Genomic DNA, 22,386 nt, shown 5'->3' on the forward strand with positions numbered 1-22,386 from the left:
AGGCTGCATGTTCACCGTGTTTAGATGAGTAAAAAAAGAGAGAAGAAAATCAGCATTAGGAGGCAATCTGAATTTTTAATATGACAAGGCTGCATTAAAAAATTGTAGGTATTTTTAAATGTGAAATATATGTTCTGCTATTCATTATGACTCTAGTAGTCCAAAAGATATTGGAACGTCATTACCTCTAAAATCATTGTTCTGACATTATTTCGTATTATACCTGTTTGCTGGCCAGAACGTTTATTAATTGCTGGAATCCTTTTTATTTCTTCAGCACATTTTTAATTTTGAACTCTCAATTTGAACATCCAGCTGAAACAAAACCTTATCTCAAAAACATATTGCCCAAATAATCACAAAATTTGCATGACCAGTACTAGACACGTTTGTGAATTACTGGAATTTTCACGGGTATTTGTAGTTAATTATAATTTTGAACTCAAAACATGAACATAAAGGTGAAAAAGCTATTATCTGTAAAGCCGTATAGGAATAATCCAAAAAATTCACTGATAACTAACAGGAACATTTATGGCTATGTGGAACGAATTTTTGGATGAGATTAAAGTCAATCCTGACAAGTTTTTGGTCTGAACTTCATATCACAAAATGGGGGAATGCATGATGTGCTGTTGTAAAGGTATAACACATAAGACTGACGCCGTTCTCATTGCTAATATACATCCATTTGATAGTAAAAATAAGCGTCCAAGCAGACATACACAAGTACTCCCTCTGTAAACTAATATAAGAGCATTTAGATTACTAAAGTAGTGATCTAAACGCTCTTATATTTGTTTACGGAGGGAGTACATTACAACGACCAGGCACAAGAGAGAGCATTTTGGGTTTTTAACATATGAGCAGCTATGTAATTTTAATGGCCTGAATTTCTCCAATGAATCAGGTAAAGGCTTGCATTAATTCAAATCATGGAACAAGATATAGGAGAGAACTTTATCACTGTACTGATTAGCCTTTGTCTGCAGAACATTAATTTGGATTAGAACATCACATTAAAAAGGGACTGAAAAATAAAGGTTCTACAGACTGTAATATGTGAATCTGAATGAAGTAGTGAACCAAAGTGAACAGAAACTAGTAGAATTATGTAATATGGTCAAAATGAGAAAATTGTCAAAGAACAAATGGAACCTTAAACTTGTGATATCTCCTCCTAAAGAGGTAAACATAAATCTCTAAGATTATGAGCTTCAAAGCTTGACAAGATAATTTACATCCATGATGAAATTTGTACTGAACATTTTTTTTTTTGAAGGAACATAACAAATAATACCGTACATGCTAATTTTTAGATGGGAGTTTCAATCAGTTATCAAGGGGACACAAGGCGACAGTCCATATTAGAACGTGCTAGTAATAACAAAAAATCAACCATAGCAAAGAAGCCACAAGTCAATAAAGATTCAGACTTATGGGCAGATAACTAAACTTCTTTAATAAATATAACCATATTGGGCGGATAAATAGACATATACTCCTACAAATTTATGGGGAGGGGGCGACACTGGAGAGCTCTATCGGCGAAGACCTGGTTACTGACCATCTTGCAGGGAGGAGATGCAAAGCACATGAATAAGCAAGCCAACGGTCAACGAAACCTGACACTGAGGACCACTAGCGATGTTGCATGACTAGTTGGCCTACTGCGAATCGATGACCACCCACCAATGGAAAAAATGGAGTGTTCCTAAGAAAATGCAGTTACAGAGTGTTAAATACAAGAATACAACCACAAGTAAGCATATAATGTAAAATGTAGATAACCTTTTTGGACAAAAGGTTCGATCCCTACTTTAACAAAAGCGATAGTTTGCTGGGTACCAGCTCTTACAGGAACTCCGGAACAGAACATAACAAGTGCAACCCAGGATGCAAAACTCCTCATGCAGCAAAACACATCTAATAACCAAGGAACGACGACACACAGCAAGTAACATCCATCAAATAGAAAAATAGTCACAGAATGAGCCCAAGGAAAAAAATAGGAAACATAGCATCATGAATCCCACTGATTGCAATGATCTTCGGTATGGTTCTGAGATTGAAGGAATGACTGGAATGTCTCCTGATAACTCGAGCAATTCTGCTAGGTAGAACCATTTATTTTCATATGACCATATGTAAAATCAGTAGTTGAGCAATTAGGTGCGTCTGTAAAAACTACTTGGCATAGTAAAAGAAGGCAACACAAATGAACTAAGGAGATTGTTCTTTAGTTGCAGCAGGAACTTCAGGAAAAAGATGTGCAAATTAGCACAATCGGATCAGAGATTGCATCTCAGAAAAGGGAAGCTGAATCTTATGCAAAACAATTTTCTGTTGAGCTGGGAGGTGCAAGAATGGAAGTACGCAATTTGGAGAAACATGTTGAGATATTGTTTAATCAGAGAAAGCTTGCAGAATAAAAATAAATAAGCTTACAGATTTGAAGACAGTGTCAAGCGAGCAACATGGAAGAATAAAGGAGTTGACTGATGAACTCAGCATAAAAGACCAAGGTGGACTGATGCATCTTTCTTTAAACTGAATTTTCTTTGGTAGCTTCTGTTTTATGTTTGTTAGCTTTTGTAGATTTAAAGAAATAAATGCCTGCATACTCTCGGCAACGACTCCCAACATCCATCATGGCTTTCCAAAAAAAAATCACCTCCAAGGTTACTACAAGAAGCATTATCGTGAAATTAAGGATGTAAACTGAACATTGAGAAGGAGACTGATGCTAGATGGATCTTTTCATACGCAGACATGCTTAGCTTTGGCTGGACTAGTGAGGTAATAAGCATCCTAATGCAGAGCTAACCTTATTGGACATCATAAACTATATGGCAGATATATATGCAACATAAGATTCCAAAATCAGTAATTGTACAAAGATGAAACAAACAACAAGATAATCAATCATGGCATACCTATCAATATATCACTGTTAAGAGTCTTCTTTGAGCACATTGTCAGTAGCAGTTCCCATTCAGGCATTAAAACAAACACCTCGTGGGCAAGAAATGAGGCAGCACAGAATGAGATCCAAAGGGAATTACGGAGGACACCTAAGCAGTGAAATTTTTGGAGGCAATCATCAGATCAATAAAGATGCTATATAGCAGGAGGAAAGGGGCTAGCAGAAAAAGGTGACATGGTGTAAGAGGAAGAGCTAGCAGCCGCATGCAAGGACAAGAAGGGCAGCGTGCTCGCTGTGTCATGTGCAAGGGAGGAGCACGAACTTAAATACCGGTGGCGGCGCGGGATGCTCGTCCTTCTGCAGTCCGTGGCGACCGTGGTCGAACCAACGCCGCCGTGACCACCGCTAGCAGTGCGGTCGCGACCACCACTTGCAGCGCCGCCGCGACCACCACCTGCTGCGCTGCCCCGACATCGAGGCCACACGCCTGCTCAAAATGCTTCGCGTCTGAATCCATTCTCGCCGATCTAACCCGCTGAGCATCATGCCGCCGACCACCAAGCCAGGTGCCGCTCGCCATTCACCGTCAAAACTGCCGCTCAACACTCACGAGCTGTTGAGGAACTGGGGAGTGGGGACACCGGGTCGTGGCCTCGTGGGCTACCATGAAACGGTTTGTAGCTTTCGGTGGGGTGGGTAGCGGACTGGCGGTGGTCTCTGGCCCGGGTGGGACCGAGGGAGTCTGGCTCGCTGGATGGATCGGGGTGAAGAATTATTTTTTCTTCACCCTGGGTTCTTAATAGATTATATATATATATATATATATATATATAGACACACACATCTCGGCTATTCTGTTTCACGAATATTATTTTGTTACCCTACTTGAACTGATGAATTCGAGCGGTTAAACTGATGCTTTCATTTTCCGTTGAAAATCGACTTCTTTAGTTCAATTTTTTTGCAATTTTTTTATCGAAACGAGGCGTGTAATATATCGTTGGAAAGCTCTTGACATCTACATTACAATCATATAATTTTTTTTGCAAAAAAATTATGGTTTAAGAACAGTTTTGAAAAAAAAACCGTTTTTTTCAAACCGAAAACGCGAATCATATTTTACACTTAATGGTCAAACAGTTTGTCGGAATTGAGCAAATAAGATGGCGTTGGAAAGCTGATGAAAATCTGCTTCTTCCATATATCTAATGTTTTTTCAAATTCTATATGATTTAAAAGTAATTTGGAAAACAGTCAAATTCTAGGTGAAACGTACTTTTGCAAAATAATTCAAACGTTTTTCCAGATTGACGCAAATGATACGGAGTTGGAAAGCTATGGAAAATGCGCAAATTTTTCATATAGAAATGTTTTTCTAATTTCTAACGGTTTAAACTCGAATTCAAATACGATCAAATTTGATTTCGAAGGCGATTTTTCTAATAAGTTTATCGAAATGGGGCAAATAATATACCGTTGGATAGCTATCGAAAATGCGAAACTTAGTCATGTTGAACATTTTTCTACTTCGCAACCGTTTAAGAGTAATTTTGAATAAGGTGAAACCCATCATATTGTTTTTTCCTGTCTAAAAAATAAAGTACTCGTACTGATCTATGTTTGTGTTTGTACTAAGGTATTTTTCATAGAGTAGTTTTCAATACGGTGTTACCGGTTGTGCTATTTTTTCTGTTTCTGAAACATAATACTCGAACTGATCTCCATACGGGTTTGTGCTGAACGTGTGCTTTCACAGACTCAACTTTACTATGTTTTTTTGTTAGAGTTTTGCTTGTAACTTTTTAACGGTTACTATATTATCGTCCCCTAATTGAACTGAATGATATTTTTTCAACAGTTTACTGCCCATTTTTTTCATTACTTGAGAGAGTCATTAATAGTTTACTTACTGGCAGTAACACATGAACTCCTCACGCAATAATACATGAACTACTAGGAACATAAATTTTCAACAAGCACTTAAAAACATAAAATATTACACAAAGAGAAGCACTGAACAATGAATATAAAAGTAACTCCCACATCCATCATATATTGGGAGCTTCCACTTGAATAGGAAATCTGTTTAGCTCTCACAAATAACGCTTGCTTTAAAAAGTACTAAAATGATTGCTTTTACAAATGGACCACACTTGCTTTAAAAAGTATTAAAAAGATTCATGTAGAAACAATACTGCAAGATTTGTGAACAAAAGGTCGTACAGAAGTTGTCCTGATCCACGGAAATATTTGCTACTTGGAAGAAAATAAATATGTGTTACTACTTGGAAGATTTGACATATGTTCCATGAATTATACATTCAACTCATGTATGTACTGAAGAAACAAAATGCAAGTCCACCATTTAGTAGTTCATGGCTCAATAGCTCAACTTCACAAAATGACATTTTTCAAACTTATCCGAGGAATAACTTTTCTCAAATTCATGTTTGAAATTGTAGAAGCAACAACACACTTTGCCTGCCCCGTAGACTCCCATCCCAATCTTCCTCAGAAGAAGGATGAGAGAAATTCTTCTATTTTTTCAGCTGAAAAATTGAACACAACAAAAAAATCAGTTATTTGGGCTCACAACCTCCTTTTTATATTTTTCGAGCTGATGTTCTTTTCTCATTGAACTGATGTATCTTTTGTAGCTGAAACGTTGTAATATACGTAGTTACACTTTTCTCTGTAATTGAAGGGGAAAACCACATAAGGAAACACAAGACAAGAAAATGGACTGCACTAAAAATAAGAATTAAAATGAACTAAAATTCAAAACTCAATTGAACAAAAAATAGAAATTGAATTGAACGAAGAAACTGTACTGAGACCCCTGTGGACACATATATTTCTTTTGCATAGTGAACTATAGGTCAAGTCTAAGAGCGGTTTTTCTTTCCTGCCTTCCAACATCATGTAAGCAGTGATTACGACCACTTGGAAACTTTTAATTTGTTTATATGCAGCAGGAGAGGGAAGTTTACATAATAATATTTCATCACATCACTGACCCTGCTTGGACTGTTGGTGTTTTTGGCACTGCAATTTAATTTAGTTATTCGGTGTAATTTCACTATTACATTTTTAGTGAAATGTGATTCAGGATCCATGCAAAGTAAAGTAACATCCGTTTTTAAAATGGTTGGTCATAGTTTTAGACAGAAGTTAAGTTTCAGCAATGTCCTTGCGGCAAAGCAAACTAAAATGTATCATTTTGCCTTAGGATTCTGCACATTTTAAAGTATAATGCACTGAAAAGAACACACAAGTTTAACTGTAAATCAAAATAAAAGTTGGGTTAGCATGCCTGTGAGGAAGGAGGTCAAGGGCAGCAGGGCACACAATGGGCGAAGGACGCACAAGGAAGATGAGTTAGCTCGTCACTGGGCTGCGAGACGACCTCCATCATGGAGGTGCTCGGGTTGGAGTGCATCGGCAATGAGTGGTGGGGCTGCGACAGAGGACAGGTTGGAGGAGCGGTGGCCCTGTAGAGATGATGACAGCATGAGGTGTTGCAGCTTGGAGCAGCAACAAGACAAAACAAAGGAACCGCCAACATGGTACTGGCGAGGTTGCACCTGAGGTTGGAAAACATAGGTAATTAATTAAATCATCTAATGTAATCATCTAAGAGTTCTAGTCCTGGGTATGTATAACACTGATTTTTTCCTTTGAACATTTTAGCTCTCAGAGTCCAAACTGTTTTGTAAACCTTTTTTTGTTGAACTGCCACAACATCCCATGCATCAATTGTCACATAACATAAACCGATAAATCAAACGGTTTCAATAACACACATGGATTTTTTTCTTTGATTGTTTATGAACTGATCATAAAATTCATAGTAAACTTTTACACCTAGCGTATATTTTCTTTTGTACAAGGCATGATCAGAAGTAGTACTAAGTAAGCAGTGTGAGGATTAGAAGAGGAGGCGTACTTACATGAGGATGTCGACAGCAAACTATCTAATCAATTAGGGATAGGAGTTTGACTACGTCGGACTTTTTTCTGCACCACATATGTGTGTAGACATGCTGCCAAGGTCTCACATATGGTTTGCTAGAACAAGTTGAACTGGGTATCTTTTTCGGTTTGAAAATTGAAAGAAGCTACAACTTTTGTTTCCCAAATGTGTACAGAATTTTAAGTTTCCAAGCACATACCTTCTGTTCTTGTTTGTTGACGGGCACGCCACCCCTACTCCTGTGGACTGACGGTGCCAGCAGGGATCACGAGCGGTGGCCGGGAGTGCCGGAATTTGGCTGTTGTAGGGAATCCCAGCTACTGCCAAGTCATCCCCGACGAGCTTGTAGAGGTGGGGCAGTTGGTCACCTGCCAGCCGGTGTATGTTTGAACTACCAGGTGTGCCGGGATTTGATCGCTATAGAGAAGCAAGTCAGAACAATCATGAATTATATAGGTTACGGATTCTGCCTTCTATAATGATGTGCTTCCTGGCCAGTCGAAAAACAGCAGCGGCACAAGTTCAGTACCCGCTCAATACGCACACCTACTCGACGGGAATTTACACAAACTTTTAAAACATGAACTCGGTGGTCCAAAACTTAGTGTTTGAACTATTTCGATATATTAAAATTTGCAACATAAAGAAACCTTTTTTGGCTTCTCTGAATCAAAACTGTCGCAGAACATCAACATAACTGATTTCCTATGTTGTTGTTTTTTTACTTTCCAAGTTTTAATTTTTGAACCACCTCGGTAGGTATACATGAACCTTTTTCATGTCACAACTATTGTAGTCGTTTTTTAGCTTACGACATAAAATAGAACACACGCCCAACACACTGTACACACACCTAACACACAAAAATCAGAACTCGAGCATGGATGCTTCAGGATCAACAATTGGTGCAAAATTCAGAGATCTGCTACATAACAAAATTCATGAGATGAAGAACAAATATGCAAAAGTAGATCAAAATGAACCAGAGAGAGTTCTAGGGCGGCGACCACCGTCATAGGAGGATACCTTGTTGGCGACCACGCGGGAATGTGGGGATGAGGCACGGCCTGCAGCAGCAGGAGCGCGGTGACCTGCAGAAGGAAGAGACAGCGACCTGACAGCGGAAGAGGCTGTGACCTGATAGCGGAACTTGGGAGGCAGACACGGTGGTCGCTCAGACGGCGGAACAGGCCCAGCCGCGCATGGCGGAGCTCAGGAGGCGGACGCGCATGGAGGAGCTCAGGAGAGAGAGAGAGCATAGTCCTAGCAATCATATTGCTGCTTCGTTGCTAGAGTCACAGAACTGATGGCGATCGGTGTAAGTGGCAATCTGATCTCTTCATGCTGCTGCGTTGATCTAATCCAGCCACCATATGTTGTAACTCACGAGTACTAGTATTCAGTAACAACCTATGCAGGTCCTAGAACCCCACATCTAATTCAGTATCCAACGAATGTGCTCGCCTAATGACTTGTTTATCATCACTGACACTGAGCCGGACAAATCTCGCCGATCCATCTATGACGGCCTACGAGAGAGAGGTTATGCCTTTCTTCCCTGAATCAAGAGGACTCGTAGTTCAATTCAAAATAAAATGGCAGTTCAAACGGAGGCATGGAGAGCTTTACAGTCGAAGCTGGAGAGGAGAAATGTTGAGCAGGGTGTACCTCATGATGGCTTGGAAAGGGGCACTGCACGGTGAACGGCCTCGGGTGGCGGGGTTGGACCGCTGGACGCAGCGTTGATGGACCTCCCACTATGGACGAAGCGGAGTGACCACTAGGAGCGTCGTCGAGGGCAGCCAGAAGGAGGCAGAGGGACGATGCCAAACTGACTGGAAGCGGGAGGTGGCCGGTTGGCGGAAGGGAGGCCGCCGTCGAGTGGGGGGCGAGGTGCCGGCGGGAGCCGCCGAGGAGGTGGGGGCGAGGCGACGGCGGGAGCCGGGGAGGAAGTGGGGGTGAGGTGCTGGCGGGAGCCGAGGAGAAGGTGGGGGCGAGGTGCCGGTGGGAGCCGCGGAGAAGGTGGGGGCGAGGCACCGACGGGAGTCGCGGAGAAGGTGAGGGGCGAGGTTCCGGCGGGAGCTATGTAGAAGGCGGGGGCGGCGGCGATGGAAGGTAGTCGGGTAGGGGACGATGTGCTCGGGGAGTTGGGCTGGGCTGTGTCGTTCTTCTTTTGACGACGAGATTACAATAATATTCTGATCACAATCTGAACTGTCTGAGTAACGCGCCTGAACTTCTCTTTGTACAAACCCGACCTTCGTGCTATCTTCGCAACTGTGCCTTCTACCGCGAGTTTTTCTGATCATTCGTGTTGTTTATAATGTAAGTGTAATGTGGACACGTTTTTTAGAATCTAAATGCTTGTTTTGATTCGGAATCTAGCACATTGGCGGATTTGCTCTCAGGGTCGTGATGAACTTGTGTCTGTTACAAGTTTAATGCATGTTGTGGATGTGGTCGAAGCTCTGGCATGATGGGGATTAGATTTTGGTACAAGATTGGAGCACAAATTCTTGTTATTTCAAACAAATTTGAAATTGCCCGTGTTCTTCATCCACCCGAGATGCAGCCTGCGCTTCTGTTGATTTCTCGTTTTTCCTTAAAGTTTGCTGGCTGATTTGCATACTTTAGTGAAATTCAAGGCTTACTAAGCCATAAATTTTAATCGGGAGGGTCCTTACGGTTTGATTTCTAGAGATTTGATGTTGGCACTCCCGCGGGTCTTTGGACAGGTTATTTTTGCGGTTTTGAAATTTGCCCTCTAGTCATTTCAGTTGTCAAAAGGGAGTTGCCAGATCATTTCCAAAGGGGGGGGGGCGGGCGTGTTGTAATCTTGTGCAGATGATTTTATGCTTCGGATGAATTCGTTTGTTCATTATCTTTAGATCATCTAATGGTCGTTGTACAAGCTGGACTTTTCTTTGTCATACCTGAACTTCTGCTTTTGCTTCGTTGGATCCTGTCGGGGCTGGGGCAGCTCGGGATCGGGGGAGGATCAGGTCGATCCTGTGGGTCTAGCCGGGTTTCTGTGCTGGACTTCTGCGTTGTCATACCTGAACTTCTTCTTTTGTTTTGTTGCAAGGTAATGCAGCAAGTCCTTTGTATTTATTTCCTTTTTTCTGTCATTTTTCATTCTGGCATTGTTTTTATTAATGGTTGAACTTTTGGTTTTCCAGATTGCATTCCACATTTGCAAGGCGAAGGTGCATGGTGCTCTATATTTTCTTTGTTTGGTTTTCTTTGTGATTTTAATTCTTCAGATGTTCTTTTTATACATTTACCTCGTGAGCAATCATAGGATTAGCCCAAGTATACATGCACTTTTTTCCAGATCATCTAAGAGTCATTTTAGAAGCTGGACTTCTATGTTGTTCATGCGTGAACTCCAGCTTTTTCCTTCTTTGCAAAGTAATGCAGCAAGTCCTCTGTATTTCTTTCTTTTTTATGTTTTTTTCATTCTTTGCATTGGTTTGGATTTTTTTTTTGACTTAGTCCCATGAGCAGCCATGGAATTGGCTGACGGATATGCGTATTTTTTTATTTTTTTCTAGTATGTTTTTGTACTTATAATAGTTGTTGGTCTTCACTGAATAACTATCCTGAACTTCTGTGTGACAATCGTTTTTAACATGTTAATTTGAGGTTTTACAAAACGTCGAACTTCTATATCTTCACTACTTGTACTTCTTATTTATAATTTTGTTTGTTATTTTTGGATTTAAATATTTGTAGAGATTGAAATCGGCATTGCGTGTATTAACAAATGCGGTAGCGCGAGGCCGAGCAGGGGGAGGGGGAGGGGGGTCGGGACCCCCTCCCCTCCCCCTGCGAGGCCGAGACAGGAACGAGCCGGAGCAGGTGACGACACGGCGTGCCGCGTCGTCTCATGCGGAGGCGAGTCCGTCACATCCGTGACCCCACTATCTATCTTAGGGGTGTGGCTCTGGGGTGCGTGTGGTGGGGGTGGAAACAGAATAACCGCATTGCGTCCTATCAAAACCTAGCGCGCAGCAATGCGGTAGCACAAGGCCGAGCAAGGGGGAGGGGGGTCCCTCCCTCCTCCCCCCCTGCGAGGCCGAGACAGGAACGAGTCGGAGCAGGCGACGACGTGACGTGCCGCGTCGTCGCATGCGGAGGTGAGTCCGTCACATCCGTGACCCCACTATCTATCTTAGGGTTTTTAGGGTTTAGGGTGTGTGTTTTAGTTAGATATGAACTTCATCTGTTTTTGTACTTGAACTTCTTCTTTTTGTTTCTTATGGTTTATTTATTCATATGCCTTTACTTATTTTATTAGAGTACTTGAACTTATGTTCTTTATTTTTTGAACTTCTTTCTCTTGTTTTTTAGGTGCATATTTTGTGTATGTATTTTTCTTCCCTTGGTAGTGTATTTGCCATCAATTTTTGGTTTTTAAGGATATCAGTAGTGCTGTTGTGTGATCTTATCTCATTTATAATAGATGCATTCAAATGGTGCATTCATTTATCTATACATGTATTTACTATTTTAGCTGTTGGGGGGTAAAACTGTAAGTTCACCCGCGCTGCAATTCCCACGACAGAGAGGCATTAACTGAGCATCTCGCTCGCCGCCACCTGTCAGAAAACCCCTCTCCCCCTGTCGCTCGCTCTCTCCCCTCTCTCCTTCGCTCCGCTGCCTTCGTCGCCTCGAACTCCCCCTGATTTCTCTGCCCCTGTCCCCTGCCCTCGTGCTGGAGTAACCGGTGCATGCCCCCACTCCTATTTCTCCCCCACACCCCACTCTCCCTCGCCCAGCCCGCTCTCTTCTTCTCTGAAGCGAGGGCGGTAGCTGCCTGCGCGGTTGCAAGGTGCGCGTGGCGTCGTGGGGAGTGGAAGAGCCACCGCGGATTCGTGCGTGCGGGGGTTGTTTCGAGAGGTACAAATGCTCCCCCCTAATGCTTGCTTTTAGTTTCGCCAGATCTGTCGAGTCCGTCTCCTGTGTGCTCTCGCGTCCGCGTCCTATCCCCTTCTTCTGATGGTTTGCTGGGAGATTAGGTAGGGTTCTTGTGCGTGTGGTGGGTGGATTCCATTCCCCCGTGGTCAGATTTGTCTATGAGATGCTTGTGTGTGCTATTTCTCCCTTCAAAGTTGAGTTGATTTCATTTCCCCTTTGGTGATTTCAGCATTCAGATGCATGTAAGATAGGGTGTGGTGTGATGGTTGATTCTGAATCTGATGTATCTAATTGTCTTAGTATTACCGATTTCGAAGTCTAGATTGTGTCTGTCACATGCTAGTTAGTTTTTGGATTCTTTTTTTGTTTGTGCTTGCCTATATGTGCTACTGTTCATGCTTTCATAGTTGTTGATATGTTCTAGTTGTTTCATCCTAGGGTTTCATTTAGTTGTTTTTTGTATTTGTTGTATGATTTTTCTACCTGCTAACTATATGCAATCTATCCCCTATTTTTAGTAGGTTGTTCTAGGGTTTGGAGATCCATTCAACAAGGTGGTGTGTTGTCATGGCTTCAAAACCTTCTCCATGTATTTTATTGTGGTTGGATCTTGTATTTTAAAGAGCATTTTTTCTTATATATGTCTGCCCATATCTTCACTTAGTTGTCTTGTTGGACTGCCCTTTCTTAAAAGTGCGAACTTCTAACAATGGTCATGTGTTTGCATTTTACCCTTAGTTTTAGTTAGTGAAGTGTTGCTTAATTTTTATTTGTTGAATTGCTGGTGAACTATGTCACCAAGTGTTGTTGGACCCAAATGTTTCATATTTATAGTGTATATCTTTGTTTTTTTGTTATCATTTCCATGGTATTGATATTTAAATTTGCCTGTGAAATACTATTTGTGGTCATGCTACATCTTTTTTATGTGCTACTTGCTTGGTTCACATAGTTGAACTTCTGGTTTTAATTATTGTTTGTTTATAATGAAATTTTGTTGAACTTCTGTTATGCACATTTTGTTTTACTGCTTTGTTATATATTATTGAACTTCTAGACATTCATGTTATATGTAGTAGCCCCTCTGGTGTAGATTATTTTTATATTTAGTATGTAAATTTTAGTTTGTTTGTTGTGTTTACTGCTTTGTTAGGTATTGTTGAACTGGGTATTGGACATTGTTGTAAGAGTAGAAGTCCCATTGGTGTAGGATTGCGTATTAGAACTCAGTTGCCTTTTACTTGCATTTTTTTAGTTGGTGATGAGTTGAATAGTTCTGAAAAATGCCTGCGATCAAGATGGAGCTTCAGAAGTTAATACTGATGCTCCAATATCTGATGCAGCTAAATCACCCATAATCCCTTTGACTGTGATTGCTGAGGTTGCTTCGAGCCTTGAGAATTTTTCAAGCCTCGAGGATCTTGCTTCTGCAGCTCTTGCTTCACCTAGTATATGAAACCCCTTTTCTTTTCATTTTAAATTCTTGAGCCATGTTTTTTAGCTTGTTCATGTCGGTTGTTTTTGTTTTTGTTCCTGACTTTTTTTTATTTTTTGCTTTGATTTTTTGTGTTCTTTGTAAATGTGTCCACAGAGGAGGAAGTTGTGAACACCATCAACGATGTTTTATCTGAGTTGGGTTTATCAGAAACCCCTGCTGCTGCTGAGGAGGGGGCTCCGTCAGTCAAAGGTTATGATTCTGTCCCGGATCCTTTGTGCTCTCTTCAGATGTCAGAGACGCAGTCGCAGTCTGTTGATGGCACTGAACCTGTCACGCAACCTGAGGATGTGCCTCTTCAGCTTCTTGTGGAGGACCAACGTAAGAGGAAGAAGCAAGAAGATTTTGACAAGAAGAGGGCGGCCCGCCTTGAGAAAGGTTCTGATGTTCCTGGATCTGTTTATGAGCTCAGCTCACGGTTGGGGAAGACGTGCCGTGTGCCAGTGATGGCACGGTTGTCCATGTTAAGAAGAAAATCAAGAAGACCACTGCGAGGAAGAATGTAGTTGGTGGAGTTACTCCTCGGAGGAGCCCACGTGTTTCAAGACCTGAAGAACTTGCTGAAGATGAAGGGCTAGGCCTCGGTGGTACGCCACGCCGTAGTCCTCGTGTGCTTGCCACTGCCGCGCCTACACCTTCTCCGCTTGGTGCTGGTGCATCTGGTAATGGGAAGAAATGCGGCGTCAAGCGCAAGGTTGCACCTGCAAAGGTCAACAATGGTCAGAAGAAGCGTTCTCGTGTTAATCCAGAGGGCAAGGATGATGCTGATTTCAATGCTGATGACGAGGACGACAACGATGATGATGATGCGGCTAATCAGGTATGAATGTTTCATGTTTATCGTTTTTAGAGCATTTGTCGCTATTGTTGTAGTTTTTGTGTTTTTAGCACTGCCTTGGCGTACATAGCTGACCTTCTGCTCCATATAGACGAATAAATTAGCCGATCTGCTTTGCTTTTATGGTATTACTGCCTTTATGTACATAGTTGGACTTCTGGATATATACATGAAGAGATTAGCTTAACTTGTTGGTATACATGTTTGATTAGTACCTTGGTGTACATGGTTGAACTTCTGCTTTTTAAATTTCCAACATTTTTTGAAAGCATGTTAACTTGTGGTCATACATGGTTGTACTGCCTATGTAGACATAGTTGACTTCTGAAATACATGTTTGATTACCGCCTTGGTGTACATGGTAGAACTTCTACTTTTGTAAATTTCCAACAGTTTGAAAGCATCTTTACTTTCTGGTCATACATGGTTGTACTGCCTATGTAGACATAGTTGGACTTCTGAAATGTACTGCGTATGTAGGCATTAGTGGAATTTTGGTGAAGCTTGTGTGTCTCATTGTTCTGCCTTTCTTCCTTGTCATTGCATTTTTTCAGTATCAGCTTGTGGAGCGGCCTGAGAGGAGGAAGAGAGGAGGCAAAGCGCCCGAAGAAGGTGGCCAAGGAGGAGGTGAGGCGAAACATTTTAACAAGACGGTTCGCTGCTCACTAGGAGAGGTCAAGGCGTGTGAGAAAATGCTACAGGCTAGGCACAAGACGAGGGTTATCAAGGATGGTTTTGGTTGTGTGTTTGACTTGAAGGTTGATTCCAACATTTCTCGTCCTTTGATGGGAAACATCTACACAAGGATCGACCCTAAAACCATGATTCTAGACATGGATGAGGCAAACAAGGTTCTGCGTATTACAAGTGATGCTATTCACCATCTGTTTGGATTCCCTCAAGGTAGTCATACCCCTCTTCGGCCCTCGAATGATGGGTTTGATGATGCTGTTATGAGGTTGAAGCGCAAGCTTGGGTATGCTAGGAGTGACGACATCAAGACAAAGAATATGCGGAATATCCTCGCGGAACTTGTGAAGAATGAGACGAAGGATGATCTTGCTCTGCAGGTGTTTTACCTGATTGTTTTCATGAAGGTAGTTATCCCTGGAACGTCTACACGAGTGTCCAGGGAGGCAGCAATGGCTGAGAATCTTGTGTTTGAGGATATGGCAGATATGGACTACTACCAGTTGGTTGTTGACGATATTGAGAGTGCTGTTGTTAGGCATCAGCAAGGTACTAGCAGAGGAAAAGCTGTCACAGGCTGTGCCATCGCGCCGCTTCTTATGTATCTGGACTGCCTTATCATTGGCAAGACGCCTAATATTGACTTGAGGACCCCTCGCATCAATTTCATGGATCAGGTCAAGCTTCTTGAGCTTGCTGTGGCTGACTTGGTCAAGAAGGGTGATGATGACCCAGCCAACTAGGTGTTTGGGAGACTACCTGTGAGTGTTTATATGCATCATTCTTTCCTGTGTAGTTTAACTTGAACTTCTGGTAATGTCTTCTATATTTTTGTTTCCATGTTCCTTCATTTGTTTTCTGACACGTTGACTTTTGTTTTTGTATGCAGTGGAAGACACAAGCTGAGGTTGTGTTCTTTAGGGTTATTGAACGTCCTGTTCTAACTATGCCTCGTTCCGCCGGCCTAGGGAGTGGAACTTCCCCAAGATTTGAATTCTCCCGGGATGTTAATACTGGTGCCCCCCTGTAGATCCAGGAGGTTCTTCTGCCCGTGTGAGTGCTGCAGGTGGCGTGTCTTCAGAGAATTTGTTTGAAGGTGCCAATGTTTCGCTGGTTAAGATTAACGGTCTTCTTGAAACTGTTTGTGGGGAGTTGGCTCGTGTTCCTTCAACTGTTGAGCGTCTTAGTCGCGTTGATGGGATTCTTCCTCCCGGACACGGATTTGATGCTGAGTCTTTGAAGGCGGTCTTATCTATTGAAGCTAGATTTCTTGAAGAGCTTCGTCAGAGTACTTCCCACCTCCGGACTGGTGTTGGGCTGTTCAAGGAAATGCAGGATGCTCGTTGCAAGCCTTTTGAAGATGAGGCAAGTGCTGTTGTGAGACAGATTCAGAGGCAGGATTCTATTCGTTTGGGTCGTGAAGGAGGCCATGTGGAGCATACCAAAGAGGTTTGTTTATGTTGGCTTTTGATATTTCTTTGCACTAATGTTTAATGTTAGCTTTCAGTTATTACTGTTTGTAGTCATAGGCGACCGTTATTGGTTTCATGTGCCGTAAACTCTTTCTTTTTAGCACTAGTGTTCCTAGTTGACCTTCTCTGTTTATAGAACCTGAACTTCAAGTGCTACAACACCTGAACTTCCATGACTGGCCCTTTTTGTTCCCTTTTGTATCTTAGAGTAGTTTGATATCTGACATGCTATGTTTATTGTATTTGGACCATTATGTGTCAGTTGTGATAGCTAGCCTTCTCTGATTATGCAATGTGAACTTCTGCTCATTAGGTATTTGTTTTCTACATGATTTTTTTGTAGGCTGTTGATGATGGTGCTAGGGTTGAGGAGGATGTTTTACCTACGCATGAAGCTACTCCTGTGCATGAAGCTGCCCCTATGCATGAACCTGCTCCTGTTAGTGATGTATTAGTTGATGAGGTTCATGGCAGTGAAAATATGGTACCATTTTTCTTGTCAATTTGTCTCATTTTTTTATTTTACTTGTTTGTGCATTTTATCGCTATGTGGCCCTTTGTAATGACTTTCTGTTCTTTGCTGTAGAATGATGATGTTAGTGTTCCTCTAGAGAAGGTTGCGGACAAGTCCGTCTCAAGCACCGGCTGCTCCGACGGGGTGGACCTGACTGAACCTCAGTCATCCATTGGCGCTGAGCTTTCTGATGCTGAGCAGGGCAAGACAACTGGAGACATCATTTTGGAGAAAGATCCTATTGAGCCTGCTGTTGAGACTGGTGGTAGTGCTGCAAGCCCGGAGAAGTCTCCTACAGCAAAGCCATCAGTTGTTGTTGATGATGTTCAAACACAACCAACTATTTTTGTTGTTTTAGATTCTCCAGCTGCCCCAACTGTTGTTGCTGTCCTTCCCGACGACGCTGCTACGTCTACTGGAGATGACAACGAAGAGACTGAAAGCGATAGCTATGGAGAGGGGGTTGATCAATCCAGTGCTGCCATTGGTCTAGGCAAGGATCCATGAAGAGAGGAGCATGCATCTCTCTTCTTTCCCCATCCCCCTCCCTTTTGTTGTTTGGTTTAGTCCATGATATCCCCTGTGAACTTCCTATGTGGTCTAAGTTGAACTTCTAGTTTTGTTGTTTGTCGTGTGGTTGTAAAGAATGTTAAGTGAACCTGTATTCTATGTGGGTGAAGGTTTGTAATGCATGGGTTGTGATGTCTATGATCCTGTGGTTTTATCTTTTTTGATGTAGGAGCTGAGATGTGCTTGTGTTTTGAATGTTGTGCTTGAATGTTGCTCTTAATTGAAACTATCGTGAATCTATGTGCTTGAGTGTTGCTCTTAATTTCTATTTCTTTTGGTGAGCAGATAGCGACCTTCCTGTCATCCGAAAGAAGGTTGATGACTTTTATTATAGTGTAACTAGGCTTAAGAATAATCGTTCCAAGAGGTGAGTGCAGCTGGTCAATATTTACATCATCCATGTACCCCCTATGAACTGCATGTGGTTGCATACCTGAACTTCTTTACTATATGTACCTGAACTTCTTATTTTACTTCTCTGGTGCTGAACTTCTGGCCTCTTTTGTACTATATTGCCTGTTGTGATATAGCTGAACTTCTGTGCTAACATGTGTTATGAACTTCGTGAGTTCCTGATGCTGAACTTGTTTTACTTTCTATTGCTTTTGTTTTAGATCAATGATTATGTTCCAAAACAATGAGTGTGAAGCTTCTGTTGAGGATGTCGCAATATCTTTTGCTCCTCGCGGAATGCTTCAATCTAATGTGGCTGAGGTTGCACTCTACTATCCACGTGCGAAGTACCAGGGATCAGATAAACTCATCCTGCCGTATTGGGTTTGTGTAACTCAACCATATAGTGACTTCTTTTCTGTTTTGTTCCTTACCATTTTAGTTAAAACTTGTTTGTCTCATTTATGTATTTTTCATATGTTGGTGTTGTCTGCATTATTTTAGGACAAGATTTTTATAGGTCAATTTGATTCCCGTGTGAGGAAGTACTTCTTGGCGAGTGGTCCAGATAGCATGGATGCACATGATTCGGTATGCAATATCTTGTTCTTTGCCTTTGTATTAGTTTTGCACTGCGATTCACTGTGTTAATATTTGTTTTATTTTTCTTTGTACCATTTGATATTAATTCTCAGTTTTTAATGATTCGTGTGTTTATGTTGCTTCAGGTTGTTTTCCCCACTTTTGACACACCTGAGATTCCTGCTTCCATGGGTGGTGTTGGTCATTGGGTTTCGATATTTCTTGACCTGAACAAATAAGGTTCCAGCTTCTCGACTCCTATTATGGACCAGACGATGAATGTGCGGTACGCCTGTTTCGGCGGATGACCGATAACATCAAGAAGCTTTGGAGCGATGCCAGCAACGACAGGGAGACACCCTTCAGTCCTCTTACCATCGACCATTTCCCTATGGATTGGATTGATGTGCCCCAGCAGCAAAACAAGTATGAGTTCCACTTCTCTCTTTATCACTTATGTTTATCTGTAGTTGTACTTAAGTTGCGACGTGGTTTATTCATTAGCTTTCTTTTTCTATTCTAACACTATTCTTTTTACTGTGTTTGATGGCAGTATCGACTGCGGATGCTTCATGCTTACGAATGTTAATTCGTATCATGATGGGGTTCTTGCAAATTATTCCCATGAAAATATCGCGGATATCAGGAAGACGTGGTTGTACTCAATCGCTTCTTCTAACCTGTTTGAGACAGACTTCCAAGCTCTGTTTGGCTACTACACATGTAAGTATTGGAACTTGGACTGCTTACCTACACTGCATCTTTTATTCTACCTGAACTTCATATTTTGTTTGAACTTGGGCTTCTGCTTGAGATCTGGCTGGGCTACTGGTTTCAGATGGAGAGGAGCATTTTCTTGTACATGAACTTCATTTCTATCTTTTTTATTTTGCTTGTGTGTTTCGTTTCAGTAATTTCGTTCCTTCCATTGCTTACTTGGACATGAGCATTTCTTTCTACTTGAACTTCAGAGATGATGCCTTTCTATGGTTTTGTTAGCTGTAGTTGAATGTTTTCCAGTTCATTGGTTTATCTTGAACTGTGCCTTTTGGTTGTGCCGGAACTTCATTTTGTTTTTTAATGCAAGTAATTTTTTTAGGTCAGCTTGAGTAGTAACCATGTCATCTTTATTAGTTGGACTGTACATTGCGTTGTTCCTGAACTTCAGTTATATTTAATGGTGATGTTTTCTCTTCCTTTTCTTTTGACAGTGGATCCGTTAGACTTGACCGATTACCACTACTCATTCCTTGGGTCACAGGAATACCAGCCTAGGGAGGAATCGATGAGTACAACTCCGATAGAAGATGATAGACCTCGAACCCTTATTCCTTCCAAGTTGGGGAAGCAGGTTGGTGGTATTCATGGTGGTCCAAAAACTCCTTGCTCCAGGAAGGTTGGTGCAGTCGAAGCAGCCGAAGCGGAAGTGATTTCGTCCGATGATGATTTTGAGAAGATTGCTTACCCGAAGAATGGTAAATCTGCTGCCGATACTGTTGCTGGGAGAGGTGGGAAGAATGTTGTCATCACTAGGAGGAAACTGGCAGTTTAGTCTGGCAACATTACTTCCTCCAAGTGAGCATCAAGATTGCCTTTGAAGTGGCATTCTCCTGTCACTCCCCTAAAAAAATACAGTTACCCTCATCTATCCGAGGCCCGGAAGTTGAAATTGGTATGTGCTTAGTGAAGAGGGTCTGGAGAAGTATTCAGAGTAAATTTTCTTCTCCTTAACTTTGTTGCTGGCATCTGTGTCTGAACTTCTGTTGTTGTAGTATGTGGACTTCTGTTCATTTTCTCCCTTGCCTTGGAGTTATAGTGTCTGAACTTCTGTTGTTATATTGTCGGAATTGCCGTAGTTTGTAGTATCTGAACTTCTGTTTTATGTCTCCTCTTGCCTTTTCGAGTTATAGTATCTGAACTTCTGTTTGTTGTTGTATCTGAACTTCTAATATATTTTTTACCATCCTTTTGTATTCTGCAGGACAAGCTACTGGATGTTTAGCATCCCTGCGAATGTGATTGACCTCACATGACGCGTCCTTTATACTCTTTTCGGTGAAGGGCAGCAGATGGAAGGAGACATAATGGATTATCTCATAAATTTGTGGGAGGATAAGCCGGAGACCTGTGAGATATTCACTAGTGCTGGCAGGGTTGTACTTAGTCCCTACTTCATACAGGTTTTAGTTCTTTGCACCCCTATCTCCCTTTTTTGCCTTAGTTTTGTTGTAGTGGCATTTGGGAGGTGTTTTAATTGTGTTTTTCTGAATGCACAGTAGTGACTGGAGTATGATTTCTTCGCTGCAACAGTTCCAAAGTTTGATGCAAAAAAATATGCTGGTCTCCTCCCAATGTTTGTTTGCAAGGAAGAAGACCTTCTTAACGCAAAGCCGGTTAGGTTTTCATAACTCTTGCTTTTTTAATTTCATGTGCATCCTTTTGCTGAGTTTGTCAAGAAGTTTTTGTTCATGTCGGTTCTTTAGTACATATGCTTTATAGTTTGTGTTCACTGGTCCTTTCATTCTTGGCAGGTTTTCTTGATACTATTCAAGCCAATTGGCACAATGGCGCACTACAGCGTGTATGTGGTGAATAGATATCGTGGGAGCATTGACATCCTTGATTCACTTCCTTACGCTAATATGGAAACGTCGCGAACGAGTTTCCACAGGGACTGTCAAAATATCGTGAGTGTTTCTTAGTCTGAACCTCCTTTCACATTCTCTTGTTTGACACAAAGTTTATTATGCCTTATGTTGACAAAATATGTTGCTGTCTCTGTTTTGGTAATACTTCTTGAACTGACTATCATTTGGAAGTTGAACTTCTGCTATTTGTTTAGCTGGATCTTATGCAAGTGTCGCTTTTTATGTACCTGAACTTAACTATTTTGGTTAACATGTTTTTGACTACATCTTATTTTGTTATTTCTGGTAGATCAAGAGATTTGTTGGGTTGCTCGAGGAGGTGTACGGCAAGGCTGCGTACAAAGCGAGCAAGCAACCTAACTGGGTGACTATTACAAAGAGGCCGACTTTTATCGATGTTCCAAAGCAGAAGAATAATGATTGTGGTTTCTTTGCCGTGAAGTTCTGCTCTTCATATGATGGCGATGAGATTGTTGCAGATTTTGGTGATGTGGAGGTATGTTTTGTCCTTGTTCTTGTCTCATCATCCTTTCACTTTTCTCGTGTGTTTTTGCTGAGACGCTCATGCTGTGGTTTTAGTTATCCATTACTAAACCATCGTTTCATTTTCTTTGTTTGCAGGATGCTGTAGATGACTGGAAGGCTGAGTTCATGCACACTCTGATGTTTAGCGGGAAGAATGAAGTCATTCGTTCAGAGCTCCCTAAAGAGATCCAGTCCTTTGGCCCGTGAATTCGAAGCATTAATTTCATTGTAGATTTGATTTCGTGTAGATTTTTAGGTTTGATAATGATTGGAACAATTCCATAAAGATTCTATTGTAAGAATGTTTTAGTGATTTGTGTATCTATAGGTGCAGCACTATTTACTTATGATATTGTGGACAAATGTATTTGGTGTGAAGAATGATTTGGCTTTGTGAATTTCAATGTACTGCATCGTTTTTAGTATCCATGTGCTGCATGTTTTTGCCCCAACAGATGTACCTGAACTTCTCCCTCGGTTATGGTTGAACTGCTTGTTTTTTTTGTGTTGTTTGTTTTTGGGCCCCAACATATGATCGTAGACTTGAACTTCTGCTTTGAGAATGTGGTTGGACTGCTAGTTTCATATGGAGAGGATATTCTGTGTTGTGTAATGTATTGGTATTTTTTAACCCAACCAATATGTAGCCTTTTGCATAGAATCTATATTTATTTTTTGTGTTTTTTCAAGTGCGAATGGATTTCAGTATAACTTTGCGCAAAAATATTCTCACACACTCCTTGACGTTTCTTTATCTTTTGTCGGCATTGTACATGAACTTCTGCACGTATCCAAACAGAACTTCACATCTAAGCGTTGTCTTAGGCTTGCTAACCTTAG

General features: G+C 41.5%; 2 protein-coding genes across 4 annotated transcripts; both read right to left on the minus strand.

Moving 5' to 3' along the window:
* Window positions 1–397: 397 nt before the first annotated feature.
* On the minus strand, window positions 398–3,605 carry LOC123154398 (uncharacterized). Of its 3 annotated transcripts, XR_006476829.1 has the most exons (4): window positions 3,257–3,602; window positions 2,937–3,074; window positions 1,568–1,714; window positions 398–986 (listed from the first exon to the last, which is right to left on the minus strand). XR_006476829.1 is itself a non-coding variant. In XM_044573149.1 (3 exons), the coding sequence occupies exons 1-3, from the start codon at window positions 3,504–3,506 to the stop codon at window positions 1,668–1,670; spliced, it is 435 nt and encodes a 144-aa protein (XP_044429084.1). In that variant the 5' UTR covers window positions 3,507–3,601; the 3' UTR covers window positions 398–1,667. The 3 variants fall into 3 exon arrangements, 1 of the variants encoding a protein (XP_044429084.1); XR_006476830.1 differs by having other exon boundaries at window positions 398–1,714; window positions 3,249–3,605; XM_044573149.1 differs by having other exon boundaries at window positions 398–1,714; window positions 3,257–3,601.
* Window positions 3,606–5,109: 1,504 nt separating this feature from the next.
* Window positions 5,110–14,239, minus strand: LOC123153327 (uncharacterized). Its single transcript, XM_044572503.1, has 5 exons — window positions 14,228–14,239; window positions 8,568–8,981; window positions 7,099–7,316; window positions 6,240–6,510; window positions 5,110–5,475 (listed from the first exon to the last, which is right to left on the minus strand). Exons 1-4 carry the CDS (start codon window positions 14,237–14,239, stop codon window positions 6,255–6,257), a joined length of 900 nt encoding a protein of 299 aa, XP_044428438.1. The 3' UTR covers window positions 5,110–5,475; window positions 6,240–6,254.
* Window positions 14,240–22,386: the final 8,147 nt, after the last annotated feature.

This window comes from Triticum aestivum, chromosome 7A (genome assembly GCF_018294505.1).
Source record: "Triticum aestivum cultivar Chinese Spring chromosome 7A, IWGSC CS RefSeq v2.1, whole genome shotgun sequence".
NCBI classification, from domain to species: Eukaryota; Viridiplantae; Streptophyta; class Magnoliopsida; order Poales; family Poaceae; genus Triticum; species Triticum aestivum.

Bases quoted from the DNA above. Each gene is read 5' to 3' on its own strand.
- LOC123153327 (XM_044572503.1), bottom strand. The intron at 7,317-8,567 runs GTACACCCTGCT...GCTTCTCTATAG, and splicing joins CCTTTCCAAGCCATCATGAG to CGATCAAATCCCGGCACACC. The intron at 6,511-7,098 runs GTATGTGCTTGG...TTCCAACCTCAG, and splicing joins TCAACAAACAAGAACAGAAG to GTGCAACCTCGCCAGTACCA.
- LOC123154398 (XM_044573149.1), bottom strand. From the start codon at position 3,506: ATGGCGAGCGGCACCTGGCTTGGTGGTCGGCGGCATGATGCTCAGCGG. The intron at 3,075-3,256 runs GTATTTAAGTTC...TTCACTGCTTAG, and splicing joins AGCATCCCGCGCCGCCACCG to GTGTCCTCCGTAATTCCCTT. The intron at 1,715-2,936 runs GTATGCCATGAT...GCATTTTCTTAG, and splicing joins TAACAGTGATATATTGATAG to GAACACTCCATTTTTTCCAT.